The sequence below is a fragment of the Triturus cristatus genome, chromosome 4_1 (genome assembly GCF_964204655.1).
Source record: "Triturus cristatus chromosome 4_1, aTriCri1.1, whole genome shotgun sequence".
Lineage (NCBI taxonomy): Eukaryota > Metazoa > Chordata > Amphibia > Caudata > Salamandridae > Triturus > Triturus cristatus.
In genome coordinates this window covers 489,601,904-489,616,565 of record NC_140585.1, presented here as the reverse complement: position 1 = coordinate 489,616,565, position 14,662 = coordinate 489,601,904, and the positions used below count along the sequence as shown (strand labels likewise).

At 44.2% G+C, this 14,662-nt stretch overlaps 1 protein-coding gene across 1 annotated transcript in view; it reads right to left on the bottom strand.

Moving 5' to 3' along the window:
- PDE3A (phosphodiesterase 3A) overlaps positions 1 to 1,179 on the bottom strand; it is a 1,085,163-nt gene extending 1,083,984 nt beyond the window's left edge. The window contains exon 1 of the mRNA XM_085652713.1: positions 612 to 1,179. Coding sequence (XP_085508839.1) covers positions 612 to 929 — 318 coding nt within the window. The 5' untranslated portion in view covers positions 930 to 1,179. The remainder of the gene's footprint in view (positions 1 to 611) is intronic.
- Between the last annotated feature and the right edge of the window lie 13,483 nt (positions 1,180 to 14,662).

Sequence of the window (14,662 nt, the reverse complement as noted above, 5' to 3'; positions counted from 1 at the left end):
CAGGCGCTAGCGCTCCTGTCAAACCTCCCCTCAGCGGCACAGACAGACTCCAGGCGCTAGCGCTCCTGTCAAACCTCCCCTCTGCGGCACCAATAGACTCTTGGCGCTAGCGCTCCTGTCAAACCTCCCCCTTGAGTGGCAGTGACACTGACTCTCTAAGAACACTAATGCTCTTGTCACACTTCCTAGGCATGCGAGTCCTACATTTGCAGTTACTAGCGCCCTTATAACATTCTGCTTCGCAGCGGAACTGACAGTCTTCCATGCGCTAGTACTCTTGTCACACACCCCTTGGCTGGCACTTGTGGCCGATCGCTATTGCTCTTGTCACACCTCCCCTAGGCTGACGGATTCACAACTTCACGGCATTAGCGCCCCTGTCAAGCACACCCCTCCAGGCTGCGGGACCGGGGCCCTTCTCTTGGTGAAACCTCCCCACCGGGGACTAGCGCCCAGCAGACTCCCGGAGTGCGCAGCACATCTGTCTGAGAGAAGCGGCAGCCTCTCCCCGGCGGTGCCTCAAGCTGTCAAACTGTGGGAGCTGGAGAGAGGGCGGGAGGCTGCAGCGCGCTGGGCGAAAGTTATGCGATGACTTCAAAAGTTTGTCTTACCTGCTCCCGCGGGATGCAGGGCAGCGAGGTCCTCCGGTGGGACTTGGTGCCGCCGCCGGACATCTCAGCGGAGATCACGGAGCTGGAACTCCTCCTTCTCCGGAGCACCGGGGTCTCCTCGTTCTCCCCAGGTCCAGAGCATCGGGCGGCCGCGGGCTCTGGGGGCGCCCCTGGCGGGGGCTGCGGCCGGCCGCTGTGCCTGGCCAGCAGGATCCCCACGATGCCCACCAGGTAGGCTAGATAGCGCCTCCAGCCGACCCGCAGCCTGTCCAGCGAGACGAACGAGGCAGCCCGGAGCGCGCTAGTGACGGCGAGCATGGGTGAGCCCTGCCTCAGCACCAGCCATGTCACGGGCAGTAGTCAGCGCAGCACCACCCCTGCGGCGGCCGGGACGGCCCCTCCCGGCTTGGCTCGCTGACCCCCGCAGGCGCCTTTGGTGCTGCTCGGTGCGAGGACGGGCACAGCAAGGGAGGCAGTGCACACTTCTGCAGTCCTCTGCCTCCAGAAACCACTGCCCCGTGCAGCGCTGAGCTGGAGAGCTGCGCTGCCTTAACAAGCACAACTGTTTGTCCAAAATACAGCCGGCTCTGAAAAAAAGAAGTCGAAACAAGCCCAACCCAGACAACGACGGATTTAGGCTAAATGTACATAACCGTGCACCTAACAGTACTTTACCTGACCTTTTACATTTCGTCACTTCCTTCTTATTTTGTCCCATTTTTGCTGTCCTTTTTTGGCCAATTTCTAATTTTATCTCTTGAAACTGTCCCTTTATCATTTATTAATTTTCACGACTTTAATTTGTTTTCTTGATGCTTTTATATTATTGTCTTGCTTATAATGCAGTTTCACGTTCTTTTGTAAGGTTGCAGTTAGTTGTATTGCTTTATTTATCATTATTACTGTCACTGGCTGCCTTTAAGCAAATGTGATATACTTAGTTGTCTTACTGATTTCATTCCAAGTTCCTTCATTCCAAGCTGATGACTTTTTCCTTACTTCTGTTGTTTTTACCTGTAGATCTAATTTTTTTTGTAGAGCTATCGTTTTTCATCGTGCCTTTATTTTTCTTTCGACGTTTTCTTTCATCGTTTGCTTAATGCTATATTCTTACAATCATTTCTTTTTTGTCACTGCCTCATGCTTTAGGTGGCATTGCTTCCCTCATTGGCATTCATCTTTATTTGTTAACACGTTTGTATTCCCTGTATATTTCATACAAGCTTTATTACTCCGGCTCCCAGTTTCCTCATTATAGCACTGATGCGAATCTGCCAGCCTAGCAGGGCACTCCGGTGCCAGTTTTTCTTTTATTCCAAATCCATGGATCCTACCCTTTGGGAAAATCATACAAAGACTACCTGCCCAGAAGCTATCTTGTTTTGTCACCCAGGCACAGATTGTAAGTCTGCATATGGAAAGGAGAGTGGCGTGTAATAACTGTATTAACGAGGAAGCAAGCACTAGTGGAAATTAGTGACAAATAATTGAACATTCATTCGTCGTCCACTTCCACTTCCCAATCATTCATGAATTAAGGTATGCACAGGCAACCTGCTCAACTCCCTGGTAATCAAATAGAAACGCAACAACACTAAAGTGGTGCGTAATGCACCACCGATGTAGAATGGAATGACGTGAGTGCAGTACCAACATTACACATTACACTACAGGGAGAACCCTTCAATTAAAGTCTCTCAGATTCAGTGAATCAATTGCAATCTGTACCGAAGTTCAAAGGCTATTCTACTCTTTCGAGGGAATAACATGACTTTCTGAACAAACTTTATTTTCTGTCATTGCCACACCAAACTTAACACCTCCAAGATCCCACTGTTTCTGACTGCTCAGTGATGATTCTCCTGGAGTTCAAACGATTTCTGAAACGCACGTCCTCTCAAACCCACCTCCCAGGCCTGGCCAGCTGAGAGTTTCAGATGTGAGAAGCACTTCCCAACTATGTGGCATGAATTTTAGCAGCAGATCTCCAGTCCACACACTGCCAATTGACTGGAGATTCACTGATAATTCCCAGGATGTTTTTCACCAACTCACATTCTTCAAATTCATCCTCGCTTTTCACTTCGAGCGAAACACACTCGGAAATAAAAATCTACTATTATTCAGGAAGGTTGAACTTTTCACAAAACAAAGAATGAATGGCACATGGGAAGGAATTTTACAACAAAAAAGCTTCAGCGTTACAGGATTAACTATATTTTGTTTTATGCACAAACTTTAGAGCCCAACTCGATTGGAGCATACTAAGAACCTACCTGTCGACCCGACGAGCAAAGAATCCTTTTCTTTAAATAACTCTCACCCACCAGGGGTACCTGGTGAGCAGGCCAGACAGGGAGCTTGTAGTCTGCGTGACAACAGGCTCGCATCTCCTCCATGTACCTATAGAGCACTATTAAGTGCCTTAATATATACCCATTTATGGACCCCCGGTGGATGAGAGTTCTTTACAGCAAAAGGATTATTTGCTCCTTGGGTAAATGGGAGGGGTCTTAGATTGATCCAATCAAGTTGGGCACTACATACACCCTGTTAATACTCACTCCTCTTTCCGCCGCTGATTTAGTCACACCACCAAACTTCGTCGTTCTCCGCCAAGTTTGGTCGCCTTCCGTTCTCGATCATAGGGCTCTATTTCTGGGCTTTGGGGTTCTAAGTTCTACTTGTTCTAGACTACTTCTAGATTCTCCCCTCACTTCATGTGCTAACTATCCTACACCGCTACCAACTGAAAGGGCCATAAGTTCTAGGCCTTTCTAGAGTCTGACTCCAATGGTTCTATTTAGCAGCATGAAAGTGTAGAGAAGAGGAAAATCATTAGAGAAACAATCAATTAGCTGATAACTCATTTGGATACATAATAACCCACGGACCACTACTTAAGGTTAGTTCATTTATTGCATAGACAAGAACAACTGGACGTAAAGACACCTCAACACAAGAGTATAGAAATACATAGGAATCAGCATAAAGCCAAATATGTGCATCCAATTTAGACGATGCAGCATAAACAATACAATTAATTCAAGAAGTAGAATACAGAAAATCAGGAAGCATGAGTCTAAATTTCCCTGCATCGAATGTTGGTGAGTGAAAAGCATAAATCTTTCCCTAGTCAAGCACTAAAGTGGCATCCCTAAATAAACATTTTCAGAGAGAAGGGTAAAAGATGTCAGCACATGGAGTCTCCCTAAGAAGTCTATCCATGATCAATGAGTCAAGTGGCATGATGCTACAGAAGACAGCACTCGTTCTAAGATGCTCTCTCTCAGAAGGCAAGAAATGAGTGGCGCACTATCACTAACCTCAGGTTTAAAACAAGGCTGTGTGCTTGCCCCTATACTTTTTAATCTCTTCATGACCAAGCTTTCAGTCCAACTCAATGGAAGCAACTCGCATGCCCCGAATCTAGGAGACCGTCAGCTATCCAATCTCCTATATGCAGATGACCTGGTACTCATCAGCCGGACACCTATAGGACTACAATGTTTGCTTGCATCACATCTCAATACTCGGAAACCAACAAATTAAGTATTCAAGAAAAACCAAAAGTCATGTGCGTAAATTACCGGAAAACAAAAACAAAGTACAACTGGCACCTGGAAAAAAGTCAAGCTGGAAGTTGTACAAGACTACAAATACTTGGGGGTTATGATCGATAACAAAGGCAACTACGAAGCACAATGTGAGGCAATAAAAAAGAGGGGACTAACTACAATGGTGGCATTAAGAAATCCGAAAAATATGACCGCTGGACCAAGCTTTCTCCCTCTGACCAGGGTGATACAGGCTAAATTAATTCTATCAATCACCTATGGAAGTGAAGCCATGAGAGGGAGAGATGCGGAAACATTGAACTGCACCATTTCAAGAGCCCTGTGAATAATATGCGGGTTGCCTGGATATACATCTCCGGCACAAATGAGGCTTGAATTCGGGATGCAAAGACAAGAGCTGGCCCGTAAAGGAGCTTTCATTAAAACCTGGTATAAAATCAAAAAAGGGCAGCCAGAAACGTTAAACTCCTACTTGTGGAGGGAACTTGAAGCCTCAGAGACCTGCCCAGCTAGACACTTCTTGGACAGTGCACTGGACCAGCTGGGGTTATGGCAACTCTGGGCATCGTCAGGGTCCATGGCAAGCTTCCAAAAAATCGGAAACAACACTGTCAAAAATGAATCTATTATACAAGACAAAGCAGTCTTGACAGAACGCGCACACGGCTGGCTCACTGTACAGTCCTATAGCAAAGCGACTCCTCAAGCATACCACCTACCTAACTTCTCCAAAACCACCAAAGAGAAGTTTCTGAAATTCCGGTTAGGCTTATTGCCATCCTTATATCACCTGCCGCCATGGTTACGCCCTCCGAAGCCGGCAATCTGCTGTCTCTTTGGGGAAGGAGAGGAGGACATTGTCCACATCATAACCATATGCCGGGAATTGATGCAGGAGCGCCGGTCACTACTTAGACCAATCTTTAACAAGAAACTAATACGAACAGAATCTGCAATTAACATGAAATTCAACAATTAGTTTAAAGCAAGAGCTTCCAGGGACTTGCTTATCAGGCTTAGGACTTCAGCTAACATAAGACTTGTTTCTTTTCATCAATACGATTTGCACAACCATTATTAGCATTTCAATTAATGAATTTACCTACGTGTGAAATTACATAATCAATAAGCACATTCAATATATGTATAAGTGTCAGATACAAAATACAAATTCTTCATATTAACGTTTTCTGCAAATTACATTCATTTTCTACGTTAATTCTCCATGACATTTATCCATAAACTCAAGCATGTCACATAAATGCGGTAATACGTTTCACTATTCTAACACCTCATGTTAACAATAATTGCATGATTATATGTGGATGCGTTCTACACATGATTATGATGCACCCCTACAATTTAAATGTGATTTCCGCTACATCAGTTCCCCCCTCTGATGACGTTGTCATCACAAACCTTCCAACATCCCGGTAGAGTAGATCTATCTACATAGATTTCACAGGTAGTCTCCTCTGTCTGAACTCCTCCATTCACGTCAAATTCTCATAATGACTGTCCTGCAGATTTTCCATCCTTCTCTCTCTTTCCCTTAAGGAGTTCTCAACCTGCCTTGCCTTGTGTCTCTTGTATGCTCTTAACATTCCTAACACGACAATAATACAGTTAATAACAATCCATATTGGCTTCAAGATGTATCCAAATATTCCACTCCCCAAATTTGCAAACCATTTTCCAGCTGCTCCAAATCCTTTCCTAACGTTATCCCAAACTCCCTCAGCTGCCAAGTCCTGTATTTTATGATGGATATCAGTGATGTTATTAATATATCTCCTCAAATATTTACTTCTATCATGGGTATACGTACAGCACTGTTGGACCTTCAGCATCCGGCATACTCCACCTTTTTTTGCTTGTAAAACACCTGATGCAAGACTGTTCTGCATCACCATGGCTTTTATTGAGACCATCCCCCCTTCCAGGAGTAACAAGGATTGAGCAGTGTTAGTGGACAACTTATCCACTATTGTAGATAGCCTTCTGATCTTGACATCATTTAACACTATTTCTAAACTAGGTATTATCGCTCCAAATATATCTCCTACAGCATGTCCTGTACTCAATCCATGTTTTTCCCTACTGTTCAGCTTCCTTTCCAAACTCTCCAAATCCTCCACATGGTATATCTTTGGAAATACAACAGCCAAATAACATGTACCTTACCATTTGCTCGGTAACCGAACATATGCATTCTTTCCACACACAGAATACACTCCTGGTACCATTCGGACTGACTCTTGCAAATAAACATCTTCCATGGACCATTTATTGAAAGATATGATCACACACACTTTGTCCCACACACACCACATCATGCCTACTTTCAAATTGACGTATGCAAAGTTTGCCTTGTTGTTCCCACCTAAAGCTATAGGACCAAAACTTCCCTTAGCCTTGTGAGCTAACTCCTCCTTGGTCCATCCAGCATTCTTGTCCTTGCTATCAGTGCTAACAGCTAATCCCCTATGTCTATCTTCTACTTAATATACAAATTTATTTTCTTTATTCATAAGGGTGCATGTTAGATTATGTCTATGTGCGTAAGCAGTGTCTACTGTTATTGTAGGTGAGAAATAATCTTCCATTCCTTCTATTTGCTTATAATAATCGTATTTGTTCAGATGTTTGTATAAGGGGATTTCTAAGGGTACCACATCATAGTTCGAGAAGTAGTACTTGTAAAGGCCTTTTCCATTAAAGCTACAACTAATGCCATAAGCCAAGGTAAGTGATGGTATTGGATTCCCTCCTCGACTAAGGCAGGCAATTCCATGTACACGTAACAATCCACTTCCATAGTGTCAGCATAGTCATATAGCAGCTAAACATAAGCATTCAGCGTGTAATCATCTTTGGATAGGTCTGCATGAAAAAAGTGCCTAGTTTGCTCTATTAAGCCTTTTTCTGATCCTAGTGTACACTATTTTGGAACAGCAGTGATAGGTGTGGATGTCCCTTGTATCCCGACCCCAGTTCCCTGCCTTTGGATAAACTCAAAAAGGATTCTACAATGACTACAGCTATTACTATAACTCCCCTACAATGACTGTACCTGTAATACATTTGTGCCTATGATTAGAATATCCAGACTCCATCTTTGAGTAGTTCGGATCACAGTTCGAAAGAGGTTCAATAGACAAAGTCTCTTTTCTCTGCCTCTCTCGACGTGTAGCAAAAGTCTTTCAAGCAACTTTGAAATCTCAGAAAGTTCTTTTGAAATGTCTCTGCTTTACAATATGAACACAGCTGGGAAGATTTCCCTAGCCCTCTTTCTTCTTCTAAATGAAATCCCTAACGTTTATTCTTCTTCCACTCGGGCCTATGTTATCTTCTCCAGAGCAATTATTTACGGTTCAAAGTTCAGTACACATCCCTAATCAAATCAGAGCCAACTTCCTCAATGACACTTTGCAACAGCTCTTGTGGAGACTGTGGTGCTCCAAAACTTGGAAATTCAATGTCTTCCGGAATCAGAGTACACAAGCCACTCAACCTTGGTGGAAAAAGAACAGTCAACGACAGAAGTGCACTGGCTTCAGTTCCAAGAGCTCTCAACAAGATCTCAACAACCAGTATTGAAATCTCAGACCTCGCTCTCCCCGGCATTTGTAACCAAGTAAGTCCACTCGGGCGAGGAATATCTCTGACACAGCAATCGATCTCTTCTGGACCTTCTTGCACCTTCTGTGTTTGGCTATGTTTCACTTAAATAAGACTCTGAAGATTCATCTATTGGTCCAAGTTCTTTTTCAGACGCAAGTCTCAGAGTTTTCCTCCTATGTCTTACAGGACACGTTTCACTGGCAAAATCCTTCTTTCTCATCTGCACACAACCATTTGTCATACCAGTCTCTTCTGCTGAGGCTGAGTCAGACTCTCTGTCACTCGCAACATTACAGTCTCCTTCAGATTCTATACCAGGGTCATGTGTAGCGTGACCCCCCTCAGATCGACTTGGTGTATGTTCAGCACTTCAGGTACCTCTAAGTTTGGCTTGCCGTCTCCGGTGACCCCTCGATCATGGCTGGAAATGCTTCTGGGAGAGGAGCTGTTTCATCAGTGGGACCTGAGACTCGTCATGTGTGGGAAGCGTGAATCCAGTTCGGCACTCCTCCACACTTCATAGCAGTCTTAGTTACCAGTTTCACTTGGTATGGCCCATGCCAACAAGAGTCAAGACAGTTTTTCCTCATGTTTTTCTTGACAAGAGCCTAGTCTCCCAGGTACAGGTCATGGCAGAGGTCTTTTGAGGTCTGTGCAGATGCAGGTTCAACCTGATGAGACTCAGAACAAACCACATCAGCCAATCCTTTGCAGTGGTCAAGGACGAAATCATCTGTGATGCTCACTAGCACAGTGGAGGGTACAGCAGGTAAATGGATTGCTCTTCCCATGAGTATCTTGTGTGGTGACAACCCAGTTCTCCTGTCAGGAATGCTGTGAAAACTCATCAGCATTAGAGGCAATGCATCAGGCCATTTCAAAGATGTCGAAGTTCACACTTTAGCCAACCTTGCTTTAAATGTCCTGTTGACTTGTTCCACCATTCCGAGGCTTCTGGCATGTAACAACAATATAGTTTTTGATCCACCCTCAAGGCGATGCACAACAACTTCATGATCTCATTATGTAATTGTGTGCCTCTATCTGATTCCTATGTAGTTGGAAATCCGAATCTAGGTATGAGTTCCATGAACAATAACTTTGCTACTTTGAGACTATCACATCTCCTAGTTGGGTAGACTTCAACCCATTGAGAAAAGATGCACACAACAACCAGAATGTACCTCAATCCATTACACACAAGCATCTCAACAAAATCCATTTGTATCCGATTAAAGAGACCCCCGATCTGACAATATGACTCAAGGCACCAACAATCTTTTTCCCAGCTTCATTTGTTGGCACATAATGTGCCAATAACCCACAACTTCTGCAAACACTCAAAATCTAGGATTGAACCAAGTCTGTCTAAACAGCCTCACCATCGCTTTCCTCCTATGTGAGCTGCTCCATGTATTTGCCTCGCCATTGAGTTTAACAAACAATATTGTAACACTGCCCTTTCATCAGTTGATACCCACATGTCATACTTCCCTTTCTAACAACCAGCTCTTATCCATCCTGCTTGTTTCTGGTCTGCAGTTTCCGATTGCAACCGTCTCACCTTATCCCATGTGTCAGTGACAGCTAGCGTCATGCTGAGTTCTGTCTGCTCTGTACTCTCCGCAGTATATTCCTCATTGAAAACACATGCATAAAAAGCACAATAATGTGCGACTTCATCTACATACCCATTTCCTATTGTGACAAAATTATTTCCCCTTCCATGGGCTGCGCACTTAACGACAGCCACTTCCCTTGGCAATTATAGAGCTTCCAGCAGTTGTCTCACATATTCCCCATCCAGATGACATTAGAAACCCTCTCTGAGACCATAGCTGCCTGAAGTCATGAACTACACAGAAACCGTACTGGCTATCGGTATAGATCGTGACTCAGATTTGTTCAGAAACAAGGCATGCATGGGTCAGAGCAATGATTTCATCCAACTGTGCGGACTGTACTCTCTGTCAACAAACAGCTTCCACCAATCCAGAGATGGTACAGACAGCAAATGCTGCTCTCATATTACCTTCATTGCCTCATAGGCATGAACCATCAACAAAAAGGACTTGATCAGGATCAGGCAATCACTCCTTGACAATGTCAGGTCTTGGCTTTGTGCAAAGCTCAGTGAAATCCAGAAAGTCATGGTCTTCACATTCTTCCCCATCAGCATTTGGAACAGGTAACGAAGTAGCAGGTTTTAACACATAACATCGCTTCAGAGTCACGTTTTCAGCGGTGAGCAGCACCTATTAATATTGAGTAAGCAAATTATTCATCAAATGCTGTGTTTTGGTTCTCGTCATCAGTAGCTCAACTGAATGTGGCACATATACTGTAAGTGGATGACCCATCCAATGCTTTTGCATCGCTTAATACTGACACCTGTTGAAGCAACAGATTTGAGACATCCATGAAACGCTCAGGCTACTAAAGTAGCTGACTAATAGGTCACTGGTCTACAGGCACCTCCATGTGACTGGTGAGTACAGATAGAGCACAACCCTCACGTCCATGACAAAATAATGAGAAGGCTTTGTTGTAATCAGGCATTCCTAAAGCTGGAGCACAAAATAGGCACTCTCTCAACTCCAGGAAGGTAAGCAAACAGTTGTCATCCCAAGGCACAGGATCACACACATCCTTGTGAGTCAACATCTGCAAAAGCTTTGCCATCAAGGAGAAATTGGGAATCCACTGTCAGCAGCAGCCAACCATTCCCAAGAACATTCTGACCTCTTTTGGGCTATTAAGCGGATTCATTTTCATATTCGCTTCCACTCTCTGGTGACACCTTCCTCTTGCCATTCTTGATTTGATGACCTAATAACCGTACTTCTTTAAGACAAGAAGCTTATTCAGAGACACCTTATGCTCATTGTCAGCAAGATGATACTGTAACAAGATAGTATTGTCTCTGCAAGTCTCTCTCATTTAAGATGTAATGGGAAGGTAATCGATGTACTGTACCAGCACTAAATTTTGAGACAGAATCAAGCTCTCAAGATTCTTTTTCAAGATCTGATTGAATATCGTTGGACTTTCGGTATACCCCTGTGGGATACGACATTACTTTAAGACACCATTCTCCAGATGGAAAGTAAATAAAAATTGGCTCTCCTCATGCAATGAAATGGAAAAAAATGCCTGGCAGAAGTCAATCACCGTGAACCACTCAGCTTCACAAGGAATCTGGAACAGGATTACATATGCATTGGGTACAACGGGACAACATGGAATCACTATGTTATTAATCTTACTAAAAGTCCTGAAAAATGCAATATTTCCCACTCGGCTTCTGCAACCCCATAGTAGGATAAAAGGCATGGGCTAGAATGTCCTGTGCAGTCAAGGAGTCAATTACAGGTGTAATCCCTGCTTCTGTTTCTGATGTTAGGTTTTACTGAGGTGTTCTCGGAAGTTCTACATTGGGGTTGACCAGTATGCAAACTAGCTCGACTCCTCAAATCAGTCCAATTTCTTCTGCTGCGAAATCTTATATCACTAGAGAGATGGTGTCTCTCAGATCCAGCAGCATGTGCTCCACTGTCAGTAAAGGAAACAAGATAGCGAAAAAGTTCTGATATGCCAGGTTAAAGGCAACGTCCTCATTATTTGTCTGCAACTCAACTCCCTTTGGTGTGCAGTAGATAGTACTGTTCAATTTGCACAACAGGTCACGCCCTAGTAAACATACTGGACTCAAATCACACACCACAAACTGATGGTGATCCTGAAAGGTTCTGATTTTCACAGGCACCTCTTCTGTCAAAGGGTTTGTCATTCATTTGTTAGAGACTCCTTGCACTTGGATCGATTTTCCCGAGAGGGACATGTTGGGGCTACTGCAGATCTCACAGCTGAACGGGTAGCACCAGTATTGATCAAGAATGTGATGGGATGACCATCCACATCAGCTTATATGTATGGTCCACTCTGGTCTACCTCTAAGAATGCTCCAAGGGTACAGTCTTTCTCCCCTCTCAAGAACCGTCATAAGGACGGGCCAGGGTCACATACATCTAGCCCTTCCATCAAAGGTATCTGATGATATGTTTGATTGCTTTGCGAGATTCTCGAAGGTTGTGGCGCTTGCACTAACTGGTTCTGGATCCCTCCCACATTAAATGATCCTGGTCTAGTTACTGTAGGTAACTGGTTTACTCCATCTGCCACTTGCATGAGTTCTCCTTCCTTTAACTGATTCATAGGCTTTAGGCGACACTCGCACTTCCAATGCCTGATCTTGTGACAAAAATGACATGCAGTAGTCTTTTTCAGGGTTGTGACATCTGTTCCTATTTTAGGATCTATTGGGACACATCTTCCTCTTCCCTGTCCCGTCAACCCTGTGAGTGATGTTACTTAGACACCTCCTAAAACATTCCCATGTCAACGAGCTTCAGTTCTCACCGTTGCCTGCACTTACTCTCCCTTTTGGGCATTTCACATTTGAACCAGTATCAATTTTTCCTTTATCCTTCTATGTTTGGAATCCACCTAGTCACTGCAATACCTAGTATACCATAAGATCTCATCTTCAGAGTTGTTTTGCCAACAGATTAGGTGCTGTTGGATCATACAACTGATCACTGGCCTCAACCCAGTCACAAATTTGGACACAAATTGTCCCATGTCTTTGGGGTCAAGTGTATCTAACCCACTATACTGCTTAAAGGCCTGTAACATCCTTCCATAATAAGCATGTACTGACTCCTTCGGTTCCTGAGTCGTTCGATTTATCTTAACCCAGTCGATATCTTGTGGGGTTATTTTTTACTGTATCCATGTGATTACCTGATCATACTTCTTCATGACCACTGGAAAAGGACCATGACTCACTGGGTTCCTCTCTGGTTCAGCACTAGGTCACTCAATTGCTATTTTACAAGCAGATCATAGATCACTAGGAACCACAATTTCAAACAACATATTTAAGTCAATCCACAGTACCTTCGTGATCTTAACAAAGCGATCGACTTGTTTATACCACTCAGCAGGTTTCTCTTTCAACTAGGGAAATCGTTTGTGAATGCAGCAAGGTCACCTTGACCATGGAACATACATGTTGTGTCCTCCACTAGGCACTTCCCGAAATGGAAATGCCTATACTCCCTGCGTTTCCCCTCCTAGAGGTGGTGTTTCTCCCATCACCTTGCTCATGCTATTTTTCTTTGACCATCTCTCTTCCCACTTATTCAGCATACCTAAAGCCCTTATTCTTATTACCAATTCTCGATGTGCGTCTTCAACCCAGTCACCCTCTTTTCCTCTAGCTCTTGATAACTGTAAGTAAGCCTTTGACTTCCCAGTAGCGTCTTCGTCCGGGTCAAGTCTAGTCCATAGCTCTGTGCCAATCCCGACAACTTCTCATGTGCCTGCCTTGCCCTTCGGGTGACATCCTTAGCTACAAACAGCAACTCCTCTGGCTAATAGGTCTCTAGTCTATCTAGAGGTAGGTACCCACTGATGATTTTGTCTACTTCAGCTCGCAGCCTCAACATATCCAGCAACTTTGGCTTCCCCACAGTTTTAAGAGTACCCTGACTTCACCTACTACTCTTACTCTCCTTGCTCCTACTGTGATTCCTCAGCCATGACTCTAAATCCGCAGCATCTAAAATGTGCTGATTATCAGGAGCTCTTTGACTTGTGCTTGCTTCTTGAGACATGCCACTTTCTACTCTTACCCGAGGTTCCTCATTTCCAGATCTGAACTAGTGCTTACCATGGGCATGGACCGTATAGTACTGGAGCTGATCCGTATTCCAGAAGAGTGAGCGGTAGTAACTAGAGGGGCACTGGACTCCATAGGCACTAAAGGATGACAGCTCCCACTCACAATTATTGTGCCTCCCAAACCAGTTGCTTCAACAGATGTGGGTTGTCACTGCTCAAAATTTCCCACTGATCTTAAATTGGAAATAGGAATGACAGGTCCAATGGTAACCAGTACTGTAAGAGCTTCCGGCATCCGTGAAGCAGCATCAACACCTTCCTGTCCTGTAACTTCAGAGGTGGACACTCCCGTCCCCCTCATTGCTGTTGATATCACTCCCGCAGTGCCTGGGTCAGGAGCTGTTGGAGCTGGAATGCTTCCTACATTCTCAGTGTGCTCAGCACTTCAACCCTCTTCATTCGTTTATGGACTGTAGGGTGGCGGATGCTCAGCCAACAACCCATCTATCGAGCTGTCTTCGTTATCACTGCTGTCACTCCCATTTGTCCTTCTATTCCTATCCTGTGGTCCTCCCTCTCCTACTAGCACTGGGTACAACCTCTCTTCCTCATTGGTATCCACTCTCCACCTTTCAAGCCTCGCATCCCACTGTGCATCCTGTTACGCCTTCACAATTTTCTTCATCCTCCCTTGATATTTCTCTCTTTGCTTAGCATGAGCTGCACGCATCCATGCATCTAATGTTCCAAACTGTGTGGGTTCGCATCTCAAACATCATTTCCCTGAACTGGTTCAACACTTCAAATCTAAATGACCCAAAGAATGGAAATGACAATTTACCCTCCTTTTCAGTGATTTTATGCACATTTTGGAGCCAAATTATAGTGTGGAGCCCAACATTTATCACCATACAGGGTGCTGGAGTATCATTGAGAGGCGCCTCTTCGCCCACTAGAGTAATAACCCCTTCATCACCTCTGATGAGATCCAGTAACACCCAAAAGCATAGCATGATTTCAGAAAATGAAGTTTTTGTTCAATTGATTACAATGAAATAAACCTCTTCAACCACAAACTTCCAGATGACTAAAATCGAATTACAGCACAGCGTTACACCAACCAACCTATCACAGAGCGGCACAATAAAACATCACTCTTCCTCT